General features: G+C 38.4%; 1 protein-coding gene across 4 annotated transcripts in view; it reads right to left on the reverse strand.

Moving 5' to 3' along the window:
* Positions 1-17,777, reverse strand: part of RPGR (retinitis pigmentosa GTPase regulator) — a 63,723-nt gene extending 45,946 nt beyond the window's left edge. For 2 of the 4 annotated variants that reach the window (XM_061177997.1, XM_061177995.1), the window contains exons 1-8: positions 17,652-17,777; positions 15,749-15,874; positions 15,217-15,309; positions 13,696-13,758; positions 11,116-11,274; positions 10,236-10,385; positions 6,763-6,921; positions 2,550-2,705 (exon numbers count right to left, since the gene is read on the reverse strand). In XM_061177997.1, coding sequence (XP_061033980.1) covers positions 2,550-2,705; positions 6,763-6,921; positions 10,236-10,385; positions 11,116-11,274; positions 13,696-13,758; positions 15,217-15,309; positions 15,749-15,874; positions 17,652-17,679 — 934 coding nt within the window. In that variant the 5' untranslated portion in view covers positions 17,680-17,777. Of the gene's footprint in view, positions 1-2,549; positions 2,706-6,762; positions 6,922-10,235; positions 10,386-11,115; positions 11,275-13,695; positions 13,759-15,216; positions 15,310-15,748; positions 15,875-17,156; positions 17,269-17,651 lie in introns of those variants that run through there. The other 2 variants (XM_061177998.1, XM_061177996.1) reach the window with 2 other exon arrangements.
* Positions 17,778-18,559: the final 782 nt, after the last annotated feature.

Here is an 18,559-nt window from a genome sequence, read left to right on the forward strand (position 1 = left end):
ATACTATATGATTTATGACTTTTTAATGCTTTACTTTTTAGATAGAAATGTGAGCTACAAATAGAGAAATCACAGAGCCTTTTATTCCAAAGTAATTAAAATTATGGAGTATATATATATATATTTTTGTAATTCAAATGAAATATATTTCACTTAATTTTTATTCTTCTCAAATTACATATTTTTGTTTAATGTGTCAATAATAGTTTAAATTTGTTGATGTATTTGTGAAGCTTTACGCTCATTATTTTTTTTTTTTTAACATCTTTATTGGAGTATAATTGCTTTACAATGGTGTGTTAGTTGCTGCTTTATAACAAAGTGAATCAGTTATACATATACATATGTTCCCATATCTCTTCCCTCTTGCGTCTCCCTCCCTCCCACCCTCCCTATCCCACCCCTCTAGGTGGTCACAAAGCACCGAACTGATCTCCCTGTGCTATGCGGCTGCTTCCCACTAGCTATCTATTTTACATTTGGTAGTCTATATATGTCTATGCCACTCTCTCACCCTGTCACATCTTACCCCTCCCCCTCCCCATATCCTCAAGTCCATTCTCTAGTAGGTCTGTGTCTTTATTCCCATCTTACCCCTAGGTTCTTCATGACCTTTTTTTTTTTTTCCTTAGATTCCATATAAATGTGTTAGCATATGGTATTTGTTTTTCTCTTTCTGACTTACTTCACTCTCTATGACAGACTCTAGGTCCGTCCACCTCACTACAAATAAATCAATTTCGTTTCTTTGTATGGCTGAGTAATATTCCATTGTATATATGTGCCACATCTTCTTTATCCATTCATCTGTCGATGGACACTTAGGTTGCTTCCATGTCCTGGCTATTGTAAATACAGCTGCAATGAATATTTTGGTACATGACTCTTTTTGAGTTATGGTTTTCTCAGGGTATATGCCCAGTAGTGGGATTGCTGGGTCGTATGGTAGTTCTATTTTTAGTTTTTTAAGGAACCTTCATATTGTTCTCCATAGTGGCTGTATCAATTTACATTCCCACCAACAGTGCAAGAGGGTTCCCTTTTCTCCACACCCTCTCCAGCATTTACTGTTTCTAGATTTTTTGATGATGGCCATTCTGACCGGTGTGAGATGGTATCTCACTGTAGTTTTGATTTGCATTTCTCTAATGATTAATGATGTTGAGCATTCTTTCATGTGTTTGTTGGCAATCTGGATATCTTCTTTGGAGAAATGTCTATTTAGGTCTTCTGCCCATTTTTGGATTGGGTTGTTTGTTTTTTTGATATTGAGCTGCATGAGCTGCTTGTAAATTTTGGAGATTAATCCTTTGTCAGTTGCTTCATTTGCAAATATGTTCTCCCATTCTGAGGGTTGTCTTTTGGTCTTGTTTATGGTTTCCTTTGCTGTGCAAAAGCTTTTAAGTTGCATTAGGTCCCATTTGTTTATTTTTGTTTTTATTTCCATTTCTCTAGGAGGTGGGTCAAAAAGGATCTTGCTGTGATGTATGTCATAGAGTGTTCTGCCTATGTTTTCCTCTAAGAGTTTGATAGTGTCTGGCCTTACATTTAGGTCTTTAATCCATTTTGAGTTTATTTTTGTGTATGGTGTTAGGGAGTGTTCTAATTTCATACTTTTACATGTACCTGTCCAGTTTTCCCAGCACCACTTATTGAAGAGGCTGTCTTTTCTCCACTGTATATGCTTGCCTCCTTTATCAAAGATAAGGTGACCATATGTGCGTGGGTTTATCTCTGGGCTTTCTATCCTGTTCCATTGATCTATATTTCTATTTTTGTGCCAGTACCATACTGTCTTGATTACTGTAGCTTTGTAGTATAGTCTGAAATCAGGGAGCCTGATTCCTCCAGCTCCATATTAATTATCTATAGGTGAGTCAGTCATTTTAGGGAAGTACCTTTATTGAGTCCTACATTGGCAGCACCTAGTTTCTGAGGTTGAGAAGTAGACCCATAGCACCATCTCCCCGGATAAAGGAGAAACTACAGAGCAGAAGAGCTAGAGGACCCAGGTATTCATTTAATTAATAGTCTTTGGGGTACCTTTCTGTCTACCACTGTGGAGAAAGTATGAAAGAGTTACTCCTGAAAACGCCTCCCGGTGGCAGAAGCATCATAAGAATTTACTCAGCCTGAATGTAGCTGTCAGACTGAAGAGGGAGAATATTTTAAAATAAGTTCTTTCTTACGAGACTTTTCCCTTTGGCCTGAGCAGAGTTCAGAGCCTTCAAATTGATACAATTACGAAAAGATTCCAGCCTTTTACTTTTTATACTTCTGCCAAAGTATAATGCTATGGTCTTACCTCTGATAGCATTGACACATTTTGAGGCTCTAAACCTTTGGATCATTTACACTGATTTTAAATTAAACTAAAATATGAAAAAGGAGTTTACAACTTTACACGTTGGCATATTAAACAAAGAATTCCATTTTCTCAGTTATTATTTCCTTTGCTTAAGTTAGATACATTCATTCCATATAGTATTTATTTTGTAATAAAATATACCCAGTTCCATAAGTATATTAACAGAAATTTTGATCTGTACCTGTTATCAAAGCTGTGTGGTTTTCTCCACAGAAAACATAACTTATTTTCTGATCCTTAATATTCTCAACGGCTTTGGGTTCTGAAGTTTCAAAAATAAAAGTGCCAAGACCCAGTTGACCAAAGTGTCCCAGCCCAAAGGTGTACACGGCGTTCTCTGAAAGGGGAGGGGCAAACACAAGAAAAGGATTTCAGAGGTACAGGCACTGTCACCATTATATCTAGAAAAATGGTGATATTCCACCTTTTATAATGAGGGTTAAGGGCCTCTCAAAGAAATACTCATATAAGAATACCTAATACTTACGTATACATTCCTCAGTGATAAAGGAAGAGAAAAATGACAAGGTACACAATTGTAACAATAATGGCATGGGCCTGATTTTATCTTTTACATATAACCATAGAAGGAATTGCTAAAGACACAAAAGTCGGTGAACTACTACCTAAAAAGTCCCTATAATTACCACTCAGTTTGTTAAAAAGCATCAATTGTCATTAAGCTAATTCCTTTCACTGCCCTAAATAAACGAATAGTGTTTCCCACAGAAGTCCTTACTTATTAACAGTAGTTTAATGGAATAACCTATTTTAGAAAACAATTTCAGAGGAGAATTAGCATGAGAATGAAAACTTACATCAGACATGCTAGATTTATTCACAGGTAAAGCTCATTTACTAGGAAATGCAATAATAATCAAAGGAGGGGAAAAACCTTTCCTGTATATTAATATTAAAAATTTTTAAAAATTTTATTGAAGTATAGTTGATTGACAATGTTGTGTTATTTTCTTCTGTACAGCAAAGTGACTCAGTTATACATATATATATTCTTTTACATATTCTTTTCCATTATGGTTTGTCACAGGATATTGAATATAGTTCCCTGTGCTATACAGTAGGACCTTGTTGTTTATCCATACTATATTATATTAATATTTTTGAAGTGATTCCAAAGGAACTCCAATAACAGTGAATATTAGCTCACATAGTCTTGAGAAACGGAAAAGCACAAAAATAGGATAAACGAGTGGTGATGAAAGCGTCCTTTAGACACACGACTCTCCCCCGCCCCTGCCTTAGGAGGCACAGCAGGAGCAAGAGCTTCGGATTCAGGTAGAAGCCCAAACCTTCATTATTACTAGCTGTGGTAAGTAGACAAGCTACTTAAATTCCCTAATGCTATAATCCCTATCTAATAGAGCTGCTGCGACGATTAAATGAGAAAACATGCAGGAAGATTTTAAAACAGTGGGACATTCAGTTGTAAAAGGACATTTTTCTAAAAAGTAATTATCTAATCAACTCAACCTTATTCTGACAACAGAGGATACTGAAGAACATATAACTACTGTCATATAGTTTTACATTTTTTCTGTCTAATGTTTACTTCATGAATAAGACATATAGATATTACTTCTTAAAGAAAATATGGTACATCAAGGATATGAAGCCACACTGAGGCAATGGCAAACAGATCTTTATTTTAGTGTAAAAAATACTATCTCTTAGTTTAATTAATAATCACACAGCATATCTCAAGTTCTGAATGTTCAGCTTAATAGGAGGATGTTGGGTAAATTAAGATAACTGTCTATCTCTAGCTGGCCAAGCCCTTTCCTTTAATGAAGGGAACAATTTAGAACAGACGGTTAGCTATTCTTTGCTTTAAGGTCTTGCAAAGTATTCTGTAACTCTTAGGTATTTAACTTAGTACTTAGTCAAACTGATGATCAATACACTCTTCAGGTCCATTTCTTCATCAATTAGGACTTAATATTTAATATTTCTGTCCACACTGCTCCAGAACACAGGTTTCTCACCAGGACTGGCTCATACAAAAGCTTTCAAAGGTCCATGGAGAAATTTAAAAAATAGGCAAAGCAGTGAATTTTCCATACAGATAAATGTTTACAATTTAAGGGGATGTCTTTTATTATAAAATTAAGAGCTTATAAATTTTTGTTTCGAAAATGGCCCTTATTTTATGATATAATGGTAAAAACAGATTGCATTTTTCTTGCAACATCCATACTTAGCCAAATGCAAACTGGAAGTTGGCAACCATCTCTAGGTCTTCATATTCTGTTTATAAAATTAAAAACTTAAAATATAAAAACTTTACTGGTCTGTGAGATCCCAAAGTCTGCAAAAATCTGAAGAAAACAATCAATTTCTGGCAGCATGGTTTTTAACTTCAAAACAAAGTCCACAGAAAGCTAAATGAGTATAATACTGCAAGAAAATATCATTAGGTACATTTTTAAAGTATAATTAAAAGAATCATGGATTATCTTGGTGAAAATATTTTATATGAAAATATTTTATAATGTATGGTTGAATGACATTATTATTATATAATCAACATTTGTGTCCTTCAGAATAACCTTCAATCACCCAATAAATTAGTTCTTTCTACAATCTTTGTATAAACTGGAGAAAATACATAACACATGAAGAATAAGTTGCATTTCTGCCTATAGAATAAATTTTCAGATAATTTATAGATTAATTTTGAAGTTTAATTACTAAGATAAATCTTTTAGAAATTATATGAAAATTCACTTTATCAGCAGAAGTTTAAAAAAAAACTTAAACCTCAGAATTATTTCCAAATTTAGAGTTGAGGCCTGGAAAAAAATTATTTCTCACTTTGAAAAGATTCCATCTGGAAATTGTAATTCTGGGAAACCATAGCTTTATACGCATGACTGGGACTAGAATAGGAAGTCAAGGAAAAGCGATGTAAGAGAGGAAAATCTAAAGATAAAATATTGCTTAATCACCTTGCAACATTTAAGCATTATCATCTGAGAACTGGATATTACTTAAAATTTGTCTAGAACACTTCTAGCTTTGGGTTACTGAAGATTAAGTGGTGACTTCAGAAACTGTTTATTTCTTTTTGACCAAAATATATCATAATCATTCACTACCTAACTGCATTACCTCTATACTACTCATCTAAAATAAATCTAATGCTGAACAAATTTGGGAGCATCAATTTAGTAAGCATATTAACAAGTAGTAAGTCTATTTTAATTATACTGACTAGAATCCTGAGAAGTCACATGTCATACCAAATACAAAATTCAGAAGCCAAAAGTGACATTACTATTAAAGTTCTAACTTTTTTTTATTATCTGTAATTTAAAATCTTAACCCTTTTTAATGAATTACTATAACAGAACATAAAAATCACAAAGAAATCACCAAGTTAGACATTGTGACTATCAAAAAGAATTATCAATGACAAGTAGAAAACAGTATTAACAGGGAGCTTCTCCAAAATAAGGTATTTCAGAAAAAATAATGTCAATTTTAAATAAATATGGAATACATATATATGAGGAAAACAATTTGTTCTTGAAAATGAGCTAAAAAACGTTATTTGCTGCCATTAAACGTGTTAAGATCATGAAAATGTCAATTATGTTAGCAAAAATAATTCAACAAGATTCATTTTTTTCTACTTAAAAATTTCTTCCACAGGCCAGAAATGTTTATTAACTATAGGAACAAAAGGTGGGGATCTTAACGGAAAAAGATGCAAAGCCAACTTACATGAAGTATCTAAAACAGTCAAACTCATCGAAGCAGAGACTTGAATGGTGGTTGCCAGGGGCTGGGGTAGGGGGAGAGGGGAGCTGCTAATGAATGGGTATAAGGTTTCAGCTATGCAAAGGTGAAAGTTCTAGAGACCTGCCATACAACATTGTGCCTATAGATAACAATACTGTATTGTAAACTTAAAAATCTGTTAAGATGGGGCTTCCCTGGTGGCGCAGTGGTTGAGAGTCTGCCTGCCAATGCAGGGGACACGGGTTTGAGCCCTGGTCTGGGAAGATCCCACATGCCGCGGAGCAACTAGGCCCGTGAGCCACAATTACTGAGCCTGCGCGTCTGGAGCCTGTGCTCCGCAACAAGAGAGGCTGTGACAGTGAGAGGCCCGCGCACTGCGATGAAGAGTGGCCCCCGCTCGCCGCAACTAGAGGAAGCCCTCGCACAGCAACAAAGACCCAACACAGCCAAAAATAATTTAAAAATATATTAATTAATTAATAAAAAAACAAAACAAAACAAACAAACAAAAAAATCCGTTAAGAGGATGGATCAGATGTTAAGTGTTCCTACCACAATAAAAATAAATGAATGTAAAAAAAGCTTTTTTCATTAGCTACCAAAGAAAGCAGGGAACGGAGCCGCACACATACCTGTGAGCACAACCGTGTGCCCTCCACCACAAGCTACTTGGATCACCTTCTGAGGAATTCCAGGCACCAGCTGGGGCACTTTGTGATTGATCAGCAGCTTCTCGGGGAGACCTAACTTCCCATACTCAGGTTCTCCAAAGGTGTACAGTTCTCCCTCTGCTATTGAAGGAAAAGGACAGTGATCGATGATGACACAGACATGAACAAATACTGGTCTTTTTGGTACATGTTCTCACGTTTGATAAAAAAATGTAGAAAATCTCAACTTAATAAATTTGACCTTTCTTGAGATATTTTTACTGAATGGTAAGGAAATAAAGGTAGATTTTCCCTTCCCCTTGATTATTCTAATCCAAAATCTTCCTGAAGAATTCACGACCAGCACTACTAGTAAAAACTAGAAAATTATTTTACCTGTTTCACAATACATAGAAAAGATGATCTTACTTCTACCTACTTTCAATAAAGCAAAATGACTCGACATTAAACCCCCATAAGGACATGGATTTTGTCTTGCTCACTACGGTATTGCAAGAACTTAGCAGTGTGTCTAGTACATTAAACATTTAATGAATACTTGGTGAATAAATAATTGCTTTTAATGAAACTTATTGTAGAAAACCCATTTATGTGTGAGGTAAATATGGTGAGTGAGACTAAAGATAGCAGATTTTACTCAGTTAGATGGCACTTTTTCCAGAAAGATTCTCTTATTAAGGAACTCATGACATTTAATCACTGCCTTGTCCATACCAATACTATTGATTTGCTTCTGTTATCACACTTCCCACACTATACTATGAGCTTCTTGAAAGCAGGAACTTTTTTTATTCATTTCTATGAACTGAACTGAGTTCTATAAAACAGGAATTTAAAAACTGTTGTAAATACATAATCTAATCCAAAGATTATGACACAGAACGTATCACCACTGATATGAGGAAAGAGGTAACACAGCACCTCTTGTATTATTTGCATGTCTCCAAGAGAAGCATGACTGACTGACTGACTGACTGTTGACCAACCCCTGGGAATGTGGCCCTTGGGAGTGTTCTTTATGTTGGTGATTGATGTTTTTGTTATGTACACCTGGAGAAATGAATTATGCCAGCTTAGCAAGAACCTAAGAGAGGGTTGCTTTGCACAAACTTCAACACTGATGATGTACACCTGGTTTCACTGTTGAGGGACCCGAGTTGCAGTTGCCATGACTAGTTGCTAGCAGGATGTGCCTACATGACACCAGCCACCCACACAAAAGCCTCAGACCCTGAGAATAGAGTAGGCTTCCCTGAGCAGAGACATTACACACACATCCCTGTAGTTCACTGCCAAAGAGAAAACATGTCCTGTGGGGCCTTGGAATAGGAAGGACTAGGAAGCGCATACTGGACCTCTCTGGGGGACACAGATCTTCCCTGCTGCTTTTGCTCAGTATCCTTTGCTGTAATAAAACTAAGCCACGAGTATAATCAGCTATTGAAGCTTGAGAGCCCTTCTAGCAAATCAGAACTTAGGGAAGTTGTATGACATCTAACACACATGGTATGTGCCACTTAAAACTTGGTCAAATACTGCAAACACAGCTATACTCATTTTCTAGATTGATCTGTACAAAAAATGAAGTTTTCTGAACCACAGTTTTCTCTGAAGTATTCGGCAAACACTGGCACAGAAGTGCTCAGTAAGTCGGCACGCTCCCCCTTTTCCCATGCTTCTTGCCTCTCATATGAAAGGAGTTACTAAGTCCAGATAAGTCTCTTTCTACTACTGTCTATAAATTCCTGCTGCTCCTCACACCTTAAATGGGTGAATTGTATGGTATGTGACCTATACATCAATAAAGCTGTTTTTTAAAAAAGGCATAAAACCAGAAAACAAAACAAAAAAGTTCAATGTAATGCCTATTGGTTAAAACGAATAATTCCACTTGTTTCCCTACTGGCTAAAGCAGTAGTAAATAAAAATTGATTCCGGGAGTTTTATTAAGGCCCAAATATAAGACAATGCTTTTGGTTATTTGTTCTTGCACGTGTGTTTTTTTCCCTGTTTTTTGTTTCATAAACAAAGTGAGTACAGACTATACCAACCCCAGGAGTTGCAAATAAGTTGGTATGTGGTATTGCCCCAAGGAACACAGTCAATGTATCATTCATTCACTCACCTCCTCATTCAACAATATTTATTGATTGAATAAATATTGTTTCTTCAAGACACAAACTGACCCAGTAGTGAACAAACCCAGCCAAGTCAGAGTTTGCCTTTTCTTGGTACCAAGTTGCTACCAATTCATTGGTAAACCTGGGGGGCACTGGGATAGGTCAATAAGCACTTTCTAAACCTGAATCTGAGGTGCACAGAATAGGAAGTAAATGTATAAAACAAATATTTAGAGAGATATCTAAGAGGGTCCACAGAACTATTTCTGCTGGGTGTTTTTACTGTTAGGAAAACCATAAATAAGATGGAAAACCATGATCATACTTCTGGTATTACTACCAGTGTAGATGTAGGCTATAACAGTTAGAGTCCAACGTTTAAAATATTTTAACTAAGGTAGAGAAGGTTGCCAGTGAGCCCAGGAAAAGGAGAAATGGGGGATCCTGAGAAAAGTCCCAACAAAGGAAAGCATATCCCATACTGAACTCCCTTCCTTTTTCATCTAATCTTCATCCCTATTCCTACAATGAAAATCTATGACTCATGTACTGAAACAGTAAGAGCAAATTATCAGGACAAGAATAGAGTAGGTCAAAGTACAGAGACACGTGGATCCAGAGAAAAGAGGCTCACAGGTCTTGTTTTTAATGCCAAAGAGTCTAAGAAGTTTGAGAGCCAAAATTTAGAAGGGTTTCTTATGCATAAATTTTGTTTTCCTAATAGACCTAACATTCATTAAAAAAAGTTAAGGGACTTCCCTGGTTGCGCAGTGGTTAAGAATCCGCCTGCCAATGCAGGGGACATGGTTTCGAGCCCTGGTCTGGGAAGATCCCACATGCCGTGGAGCAACTAAGCCCGTGCACCACAACTACTGAGCCTGCGCTCTAGAGCCCGCGTGCCGCAGCTACTGAAACCCGCGTCCCTAGAGCCCGTGCTCCGCAACAAGAGAAGCCACCGCAATGAGAAGCCTGCGCACCACATCAAAGAGTAGCCCCTGCTCACCACAACTAAAGAAAGCCCGTGCGCATCAACGAAGACCCAACACAGACAAAAATTAAAAATTAATTAAAAAATAAATAAAATAGTACCATCGATATTTAAAAAAAAAGTTAACACGTCAGATAGTTTGAAATTATAAACACTCATTATTGAAATGAAGAAATACTGTGACCTAAAACAGATCAAAATTATTTCGTTACATGGAATACCATGGCAATATTTCTGTAGAAATGTAGAATGTTATGACATTTTATTATTTAGTAATAACTTAGAAATGGGAGATAACATGAGAAATCCAAACTGTTCTGTCTTACTTGTTACAAAAGCTGAATGGTAATATCCACAAGAGATCCAGGAGATAGGTTTTCCAATGGTCACTTGATGAGGGACACATATACTAGTTATATTTTGTAAACCAATTTGCCCCTCAGAATTGTCACCCCACATGAAAAGCTCTCCATCCTCTATAAAGAAAACACAAAGAGGAAAAAAGGTTTTAAGAGGTAGCAGGGACGGCAAGTTATTATACTTCCAACAGAGAATTTATTTTTTAATTTAGAAAAAGTATGCATCTTGAAAGAAAAGTACTACTAAGACATTTATACCAGGTAGCTACTTAGTACAATTTCTTTTTTTTTAAATTTTTTTTGGCTGCGTTTGGTCTTCGTTGCTGCGCGCAGGCTTTCTCTAACACCGCATGTTACACAGCTCTCCGGACTGGAACGAAGCAGCACACCAGCAGCTTCTTCGGTGAGACACGTTTATCTCGGCTCCAAGTTTTAAAGAAATTTCTCATATGGGCTTTTGATAGGGAGGGCAGAGAGATGCAATGACCATTACAAACTGTATTTTAATAACATATATCCAACAGATTTCTAGGATGTTTCTGACAGCAACTTCATTAAAGCTGAAATATAACTTTCAGAACACACAATGAAGATAATGTTTAAGAATATCTAAAGGAACAGATCGATAGCACAGCTTCGAATTTATTTAACAATTACCTTCTAAACGTATGTAAGCATAAAGTTGTAGTACATGTCATGATTTTAAGTTCTATTTTAAACGTCTTCTGAAAACACATGGTCAATGAAAGAAAACTAAACAGCATTGCTGTCTTCAGTTTACTGACTTGGTATATTCTGGTCTAAAAAAAAGGGATATGTCCCAGTTTGGAGTGGAAAAAAGTCTTACCAGTCAGCGCAGCTGAAGTGTTAGACCCAGCAGAGAGTTGTTTAATCTTATGCTGGGATGTAAAAAAACTAATTAGATGAAAAGTGTTTCTCTCTTCAGTATCACCAAGTCCCAGCTGTCCTTCAGTATTTCCTCCAGCGGCGTATACTTTGCCTCCTTCTGCACATAGAAAAGAAAACATCAGTATACCATAGTCACCATCTTTATGAGGCAGACCAGTGTATATCAGACAGTTCCTCTATTACCAGTGAAGAAAGCTGAAAGCTGGCATTATCCTACAATTTGGTGAACAACTTCACTTCGGTGTCAAAAATACAGCAAAACAAGCAAGGCTCCACATTTTTGTGAGATTTTATAAATCATTCTAGAGTTTAAGTAGCAATTGAAATGCACAGAATGTGTGGAATGTATTTTCTTGCTAATGCAGAACTATTAATTCAGAGCGAAAAAGAGGAAAGTAATTTCCAAATTAGTTTATAATCCAAATCAAACTATTTTAAAAGAAATGTGGTTCATTAATTTTACCTTCCATACCCATGAAAGCTAAGACATAATAGGTAACAAATAAGTAAAATGAGGCGAATACAAGAAGAATATAATTAGAAACGTGAAAATTCTATGTTGTGTAATTATTTTAATTTTCTAGCTAAATAGGAAGCCAGTATAGCATTGTGTTTAGGAGAGGGGACACCAGAACCAGACTTCCTGGGTGCAAATTCTGGCTTGCCACTTATCAGTTGTGTAACTTTGGGCAAGCTATCCTTAACCTCTCAGTGTCTCATTTTCCTCATCTGTAAAATGGGATAATAATAGTGCCTACTCCATAGAGGTGTTATGAAGATTAAATGAGTTAACATTTATAAAATTCTTAGAATGGCACTTGGCACACGGTAAGCACTATATAAATGTTAACAATTTTCTTAATCACATTAAGAAGTATATCATTCCTAGATAATAAACATTGCCAGTAAGCTCTAAAGTAATGATACATAAAGATATACTTATTGGGATTTCCCTGATGGTGCAGTGGTTAAGAATCCGCCTGCCAATGCAGGGGACACGAGTTCGAGCCCTGGCCCGGGAAGATCCCACATGCCGCGGAGCAACTAAGCCCGTGCGTCACAACACTGAGCCTGCGCTCTAGAGCCCGCGAGCCACAACTGCTGAGCCCGAGAGCCACAATTACTGAGGCCGTGTGCCACAACTACTGAAGCCCACATGCCTAGAGCCCATGCTCTGCAACAAGAGAAGCCACCGCAATGAGAAGCCCACGCACCGCAACAAAGAGTAGCCCCCACTCGCCACAACTAGAGAAAGCCCGCGCGCAGCAACGAAGACCCAACCAGCCAAAAATAAATAAATAAATAAATTTATTTTAAAAAAAATATACTTATTAAAATTAGTTATATCTGTCATAAAAATGCACATGGAATTAAAGCCTCACTAAATTACAGGGGAAACTTAGGACAAAATCATTCTGAATCAGTAAAAATTTAAAACTAGATATTATTTTAGAAAAAATGAAACCTAATTGAGGAAATAAGACTAGGTTTCAAATGGAAGATACTACAAGGCCACATGGAATTGAACCACACAATTTAACACATATGGAACAAACCAGAGTTGGTGGTATGCTGAAGCAGTTCAGAGAATGCCATAAGGAAAAAGGTGAATAGTCACAAAAAGCTCCATGGATGAAGTAAGACTTATACTGGATCTTAAGAGACAAGAATCTGAGTAAGAGAAAGAGAAAAGACATTTCAGCAAAGGAAAAGTATGAGTGAGGGCAGAGAGGTGAGGCAGGGGCCGAAGCAGTGAGAACAGCCTGAAGACAGAAGAAGCTGTGTTTGTGGGAAAGGAAGTAGGAAAGACTGCTCGGTGGTCAGGGCCTGGATGTCTAATTGTTCCAGCAGGATTGTTGAAGACTACCTTTTCTCCACTGAACTGCCTTGGCACCTTTGTCAAATATTACTTGGGCATAAACATGTGGGTCTATTTCTGGATTCTATTCTGTTCCATTAATCTCTGTCTGTCTTTTCACTACTAGCACACTGCCTTAACCACTGTAGCTTTACAGTAGGTCTTGAAATCAGGTAGTGCTAGTCCTCCAATTTTGGTCTTTTCAAAATTGTTTTGGCTATTCTAGGTCCTTTGCTTTTCCATATAAACTTTAGAACCACCTTGTGAATTTCTACACGCACACACACACCCTGTTTGGATTTTGATTGGAATTGTGCTAACTCATATCAATAGCCTTTTGGGGAGGGCTTCCACTCACGCTCAGAAAAGAAGAGGGAAGAGCAAGATCAGGAGCAAGTGGCCCCTGAGGTGTGCACCCAGGTAAGGAGATGCTGTCCCTTGACATAATCCAAGAAAAGAAGCTTTTTCTTCAGTCACTTAACATTTATCTGCATATTTTCATAGGCAAACAAGTGTACTAACCATTTACCTTTTTTAAAAATCCTAATCTTACTGTTGCCAAGTTACCATTTCTATTAATTTTACAAAGTCACAACTGTTACTGGAGTGAGACCTCAGTCCTCAAATTGGGCAGGAAGTCATACAGATTGAATACTATACCTGTTGAAACTAGGGTGTGGTTCCTTCCACAGGCAGCAAATTTCACTTTTTCCGGTTTTAAAGCTAAAAATATAAAAATATGACAATTAAGATATTTTATGATTATGGAAATGACAAATAATCCAGGTCAAATGATAACCAAGTGGTAGAACAGATTTAAACCCAGGCTTGTCTGACTCCAAAGTCAATGTTCATAACTAATAAATCAAAAGTTTTTGCAAGGAGTTGTGCATCATAATAACCAATGATGCTTTGAAAAAAAATACAAATAGCTCAGCCCCACCCCTGGAGAATCTGAGTCAGTAGGTTTGAGGTAAAGCCTAGGCATCTATATATTATTTAAAACTCCACAAGTAATTAACACGTGCTGAGATCCACTGCATTGTTTTGCTGCCTCTTCACCAACCTGATCTATTCCCTAATCTGCCATCACCATCATCAAGCTTACTTTCTACCTGCCGCAACAAAACACTAAGTCCAATATTCATAGGCATACACCTATGTTCAAGTTCTTCATTCATTCATTTACATATTAAAAACATTTACAGAACATCTCCTAAGCGCTTAGCATAGGGGCTGCAAAGATCACTAAGACAGAGTCCCTGGTCTCAAGGATCTCATAGTCTAGACAATCCTGTTAGCTTGATTAGATACTTGAGAGTAAGGATCATAGGCACTGTAAATACACCCAAGGGTTTAGCAGACTGTGCTCAGTAAATACTTTTTTACCGAGTGGAATACTTTAACAGTTCCACAACAATATCTATAAATAGCATGGATATGATAAATTACACTGAAATTTTGAGCTGAAATTAAAAATTTGGCTACAAAGATAAAGAATCCTGCTCTTGTCATATCCCAAGGAATCTCCATCACCATTCAAGTATAGCTGATGTTCATAGGTTATAACCAAACAGAAGCTTTTGCACATAATGGCGAGAAAGCTTTGTAAAGATGTAATATGTCTCATATTTTCTGGGACAATCCTGATTTGAAATATTTTGTCCTGTTGTTCTTGTAAGAACACTAGTACTAATCAACTCCTAGTTCTAATATTTTCTTCAGCACAGCTGCTAACTATACACAGCAGGGTAAAGTGTGTTTTATAAAACCAACAGAACCATGATGTCCACAACTCGAACAAATGAGACAGAGCTCGAAATCCTAACATATCATATTGTTTGTTCTCTGTATATACAGTAACAGTAATATTTAAGTTGGTTTACAAACAGGCCAAAAAAAAAAAAAGGATGTTCAAGTGCAATACTGTAGAATCATTACTTCCTTTGTGGTCTCTGGGTTTAAAATCAGTATGATTTTTAGACCCTAACATATAAAACTAGTTCTGAATATCACATGAAAAATAAAGTTAAATGCCAATAATATTCAAGTAAATCTCAGAAAATAAAGAACTAAAGACTTTATTATTTATAATATGATATTAAAGAATTACACAATCAATATAAAAGTACTTTATATACTTTAAGTATTTAAAGTGATAAAGAAGAAAAGACCCCAAACCTTTGACACACGTTGGCTTGTTAACAGTCGATTTTGATCCTAATCCTAACTGACCCCAGTTGTTACTGCCAAACACGAAAAGCTTATTATTTCCTGGTGGGAAGGAAAAAGAAATAATAAATCGAAGCATTTGCAACATAATGTGAGATGAAGTCGTCACAAAGCAATAAAAAAGCTGTACTTAAACACTGTCATTGCTTTTCTGTGTGAAACAGGCTCCCTTGCCCATCTACCTATAGCCATATTCTGTTAGGTGTAAAGAGTTTCTAAGATTCTACAGTAATAATTTTTTGATTATATAGATAAATTCAAATAGATTTATTCTAAGAAAGTAATATGTATAGAAAATCACACTTAAATATACTAAGGGAACTTAGAAGTCACTCTTGATAAATCAATTTGTCAAGAATTATCTGGCAAAGTAAAAAACATCCACTTTCTGTATATCTTCAACATGTTTCAAACACAGCACATCTATAATACTTAGGATTCTCTAAGTATTACTATCTTCATTTAAGATTTTAACACTTACCTGTAATAATAGCAGTATGTTCATCTCCACATGAAAGATATATAGGTATATCGTTTTTAAACCAGAATTTGCTGGGAATATTTTCAGCAAATTCAGTTTTCCCAAACGTAAACACAGCACCCGAATCTGCAAATATATGAGAGTTTGGATTTCACAACTTTTATTATGTTGCCTGTTAACTAAAATATTTTTCCAGTAATTTATCTATACAGATCCCTTGTCTCCCGACAGCTTGGCTTCCGCTCCAGCACTGTCTATGCTCTCCTTCTTTCATCTTAACTCAGTTTTATTCCTCAGACTTCACTCTAGTTTTATTTATGAAATCTAATAAATTAATTATGTATTATTCGTTTACTGGTGTAAAGTAAGAAATATACTGTCACAGTGACTAAGAGTCCTGCTGTCACGAGGTGGACCATCTATTCCCTGGAATGAGCTGATACACTCAATGCCCCACTCACGCTGGTGAACCCCTCATGGTCTAGCCCCTGACTGAGGGCTTTTCTCCACACACAGAAACAGGACAGTATTGAGTTTCATCATTAACATCGTGAGGACACAGGATGTTGAGATTTTTACATTCTTAAATTAAGTCATTAAATGCTACCTGATGGGAGGAGTATTCAAAACTATTTTAGTCCAGTACCATTTTGGAGAGAGACCAAAAACTCCTACTAGATCCCAGTAACTATGTAAACACGCACACAGACACACACACACACACACACAAACACACACACACACACACCTCCAAATAGGAGGCCAGATCCAGCTTTTGAGGAAATCTCAAGGAGGATGATCACACATAAAGAAACTAAATGGGTACCAGAAAGAAAGACATAGCAAACACAAGTATTAATAATAAATATTAACGCTCAAGAGACTAGCCACTGTGGAAAACCTGAGAACAATTGTGAGGTGTGTCTGTTCAAACTGATAATTGACATTTAGCAGGCCAGGTTCTCGAACAGGCTCTGAGTTTTTATAGAATGAATAATTTTAACTGTTTTGTCCTGCTCTGGCTTCCCAGCAAGCCTTCCCCGTTACCTTCACCCCAAGCCAAGGTTTGGTGGCTCTGCTCTGGCCCCCTGGCAACTACTGTCAAACGATACTGTCATTTTGTTTAGTTTCTTGTATCTCTCACTAAGCTGTGAATTTGAGGCAGGCATTTAACCATGTTTGAGCCCAAGAGCATGGCAGAAACGCAATACATATTTCAGTGAATACATGATTCTGCTCTAATCCAGTGTTTTTTCAAACTGTTGGTCGTGACCCATCGGTGGGTCAGAAAATCAACTTAGTGGGTCACAATGACCGTTTTTAAGGGAATGTATTATAGAAAAGATCTGAGCGCATCTACAGCAAGGACTGTTTCATGAAACTTCTATTTCTGTTACGCAATACGTACGCGGTACCGGGTCACAATGCCAAAGGTTATTTCTGGAGCTCAGAGGAAACGTCTTAAAAAACCACTCGCTAACGGCTCCCTCCTTTCTCCAAGTCGTTTTCCCCATCCTCTTTTACCCCACTCCCCCTGGTCACTCACTCTTTACTGCGTTCAATACACAACCGGGTTCTGAGGACCTCGAAGGAAGTACTTTGGGAAACTCATAGAGAGGTAAAAACTTCCCCTGCCTTCGAGAAACTCATCGAAAACTTATTTTAAAAGAATTAGAAGACGAAAGACCAGCATCCCCTTCCCCGTAGTCCCCCGTTCCGTCCCTCCCCTTCTTTCCTCTCCCCTCAGTCTCCCACGGGGGCGCGGCCAGAGCTCCGACCAAAGTCAGGCGGCCGCGGCCCGGGCCTGTCCCCCGACGGGGCCGGCCCGGAGGCGGGGCCTGGCCGCCCGCCCGCCCGCGGGCCTTCCCTCCCGGCCCGCCGCCACCGCCGCGGGTGCACTCACCGGGCACCACCTCCTCGGGTTCCGCCATGCCGAAGGGCGCTACGGGGAGCCTGCGCCTGGGCCGGGAAGGGGTTGAGGGAGACTCGGTGGGGCCTAAGGCAGCGCCTCAGCCCCGAAGCGGGCCCTGGATCCCCTTTGGACCCCCATAGCGACCCTCTGAGCATCGGCGACTCCCGCGTTCCCGGAAGTCAACAAACAGCCGCTAGGGGCAACGGAGGCGGAGCGTTCCAGAGCGAGGCGGAGCGTTCCAGCGCGAGGCGGGGCGGGCGCCTGCGGGAGAGGAGCGGAGGGCGGGCGGCCGGCGCAGCGCAGGCGCAGGCGCAGGCGCGGACGCAGACGCAGACGCAGACGCAGACGCAGACGCAGACGCAGACGCAGACGCAGACGCAGGGGGCGGTTGCGGTAGAGGCCGCGCGCCCTCTGGTGGCCCGGATAGGAGGGGCAGCCACGCCGCGCGGTAATGTCCCCGGAGTGTACGCGCTTACGTTGGTGGAGACCCAGGCCCCCCAGGTCCCGCGTCCGGATAGTGCCGAACGTCACAAATATCACATCCCCTCTCACTCAAGCTACGTGACACAGGCAAACGTCAACACACAACTGTGTTAATACTAGTAACAGTGACCGTGTATAACTAAATGAGATAAGCACTCTGCTAAACATCCTAAGTCATATATGTATCCCCATCATCCAACCCAAAACCTGGCGTATACTAGATACCCATTAAATACGTATTAGATGAATGAGTCCTGCTACAGCCCTGCAAGGTGGTTAATGTTACCCCCGTTTATGGATGTGAAGATTATACAGTGGGAGAACCGGGGTCCAGTTTAGCCAGTCCTGCCGGTAATCTGAACACCCCTCAGACCCCCGCCCCTCCTTCCACAGAAAGAGAAGGCTGAGGTGTGCAA

This window comes from Eubalaena glacialis, chromosome X, assembly GCF_028564815.1.
Source record: "Eubalaena glacialis isolate mEubGla1 chromosome X, mEubGla1.1.hap2.+ XY, whole genome shotgun sequence".
NCBI classification, from domain to species: domain Eukaryota; kingdom Metazoa; phylum Chordata; class Mammalia; order Artiodactyla; family Balaenidae; genus Eubalaena; species Eubalaena glacialis.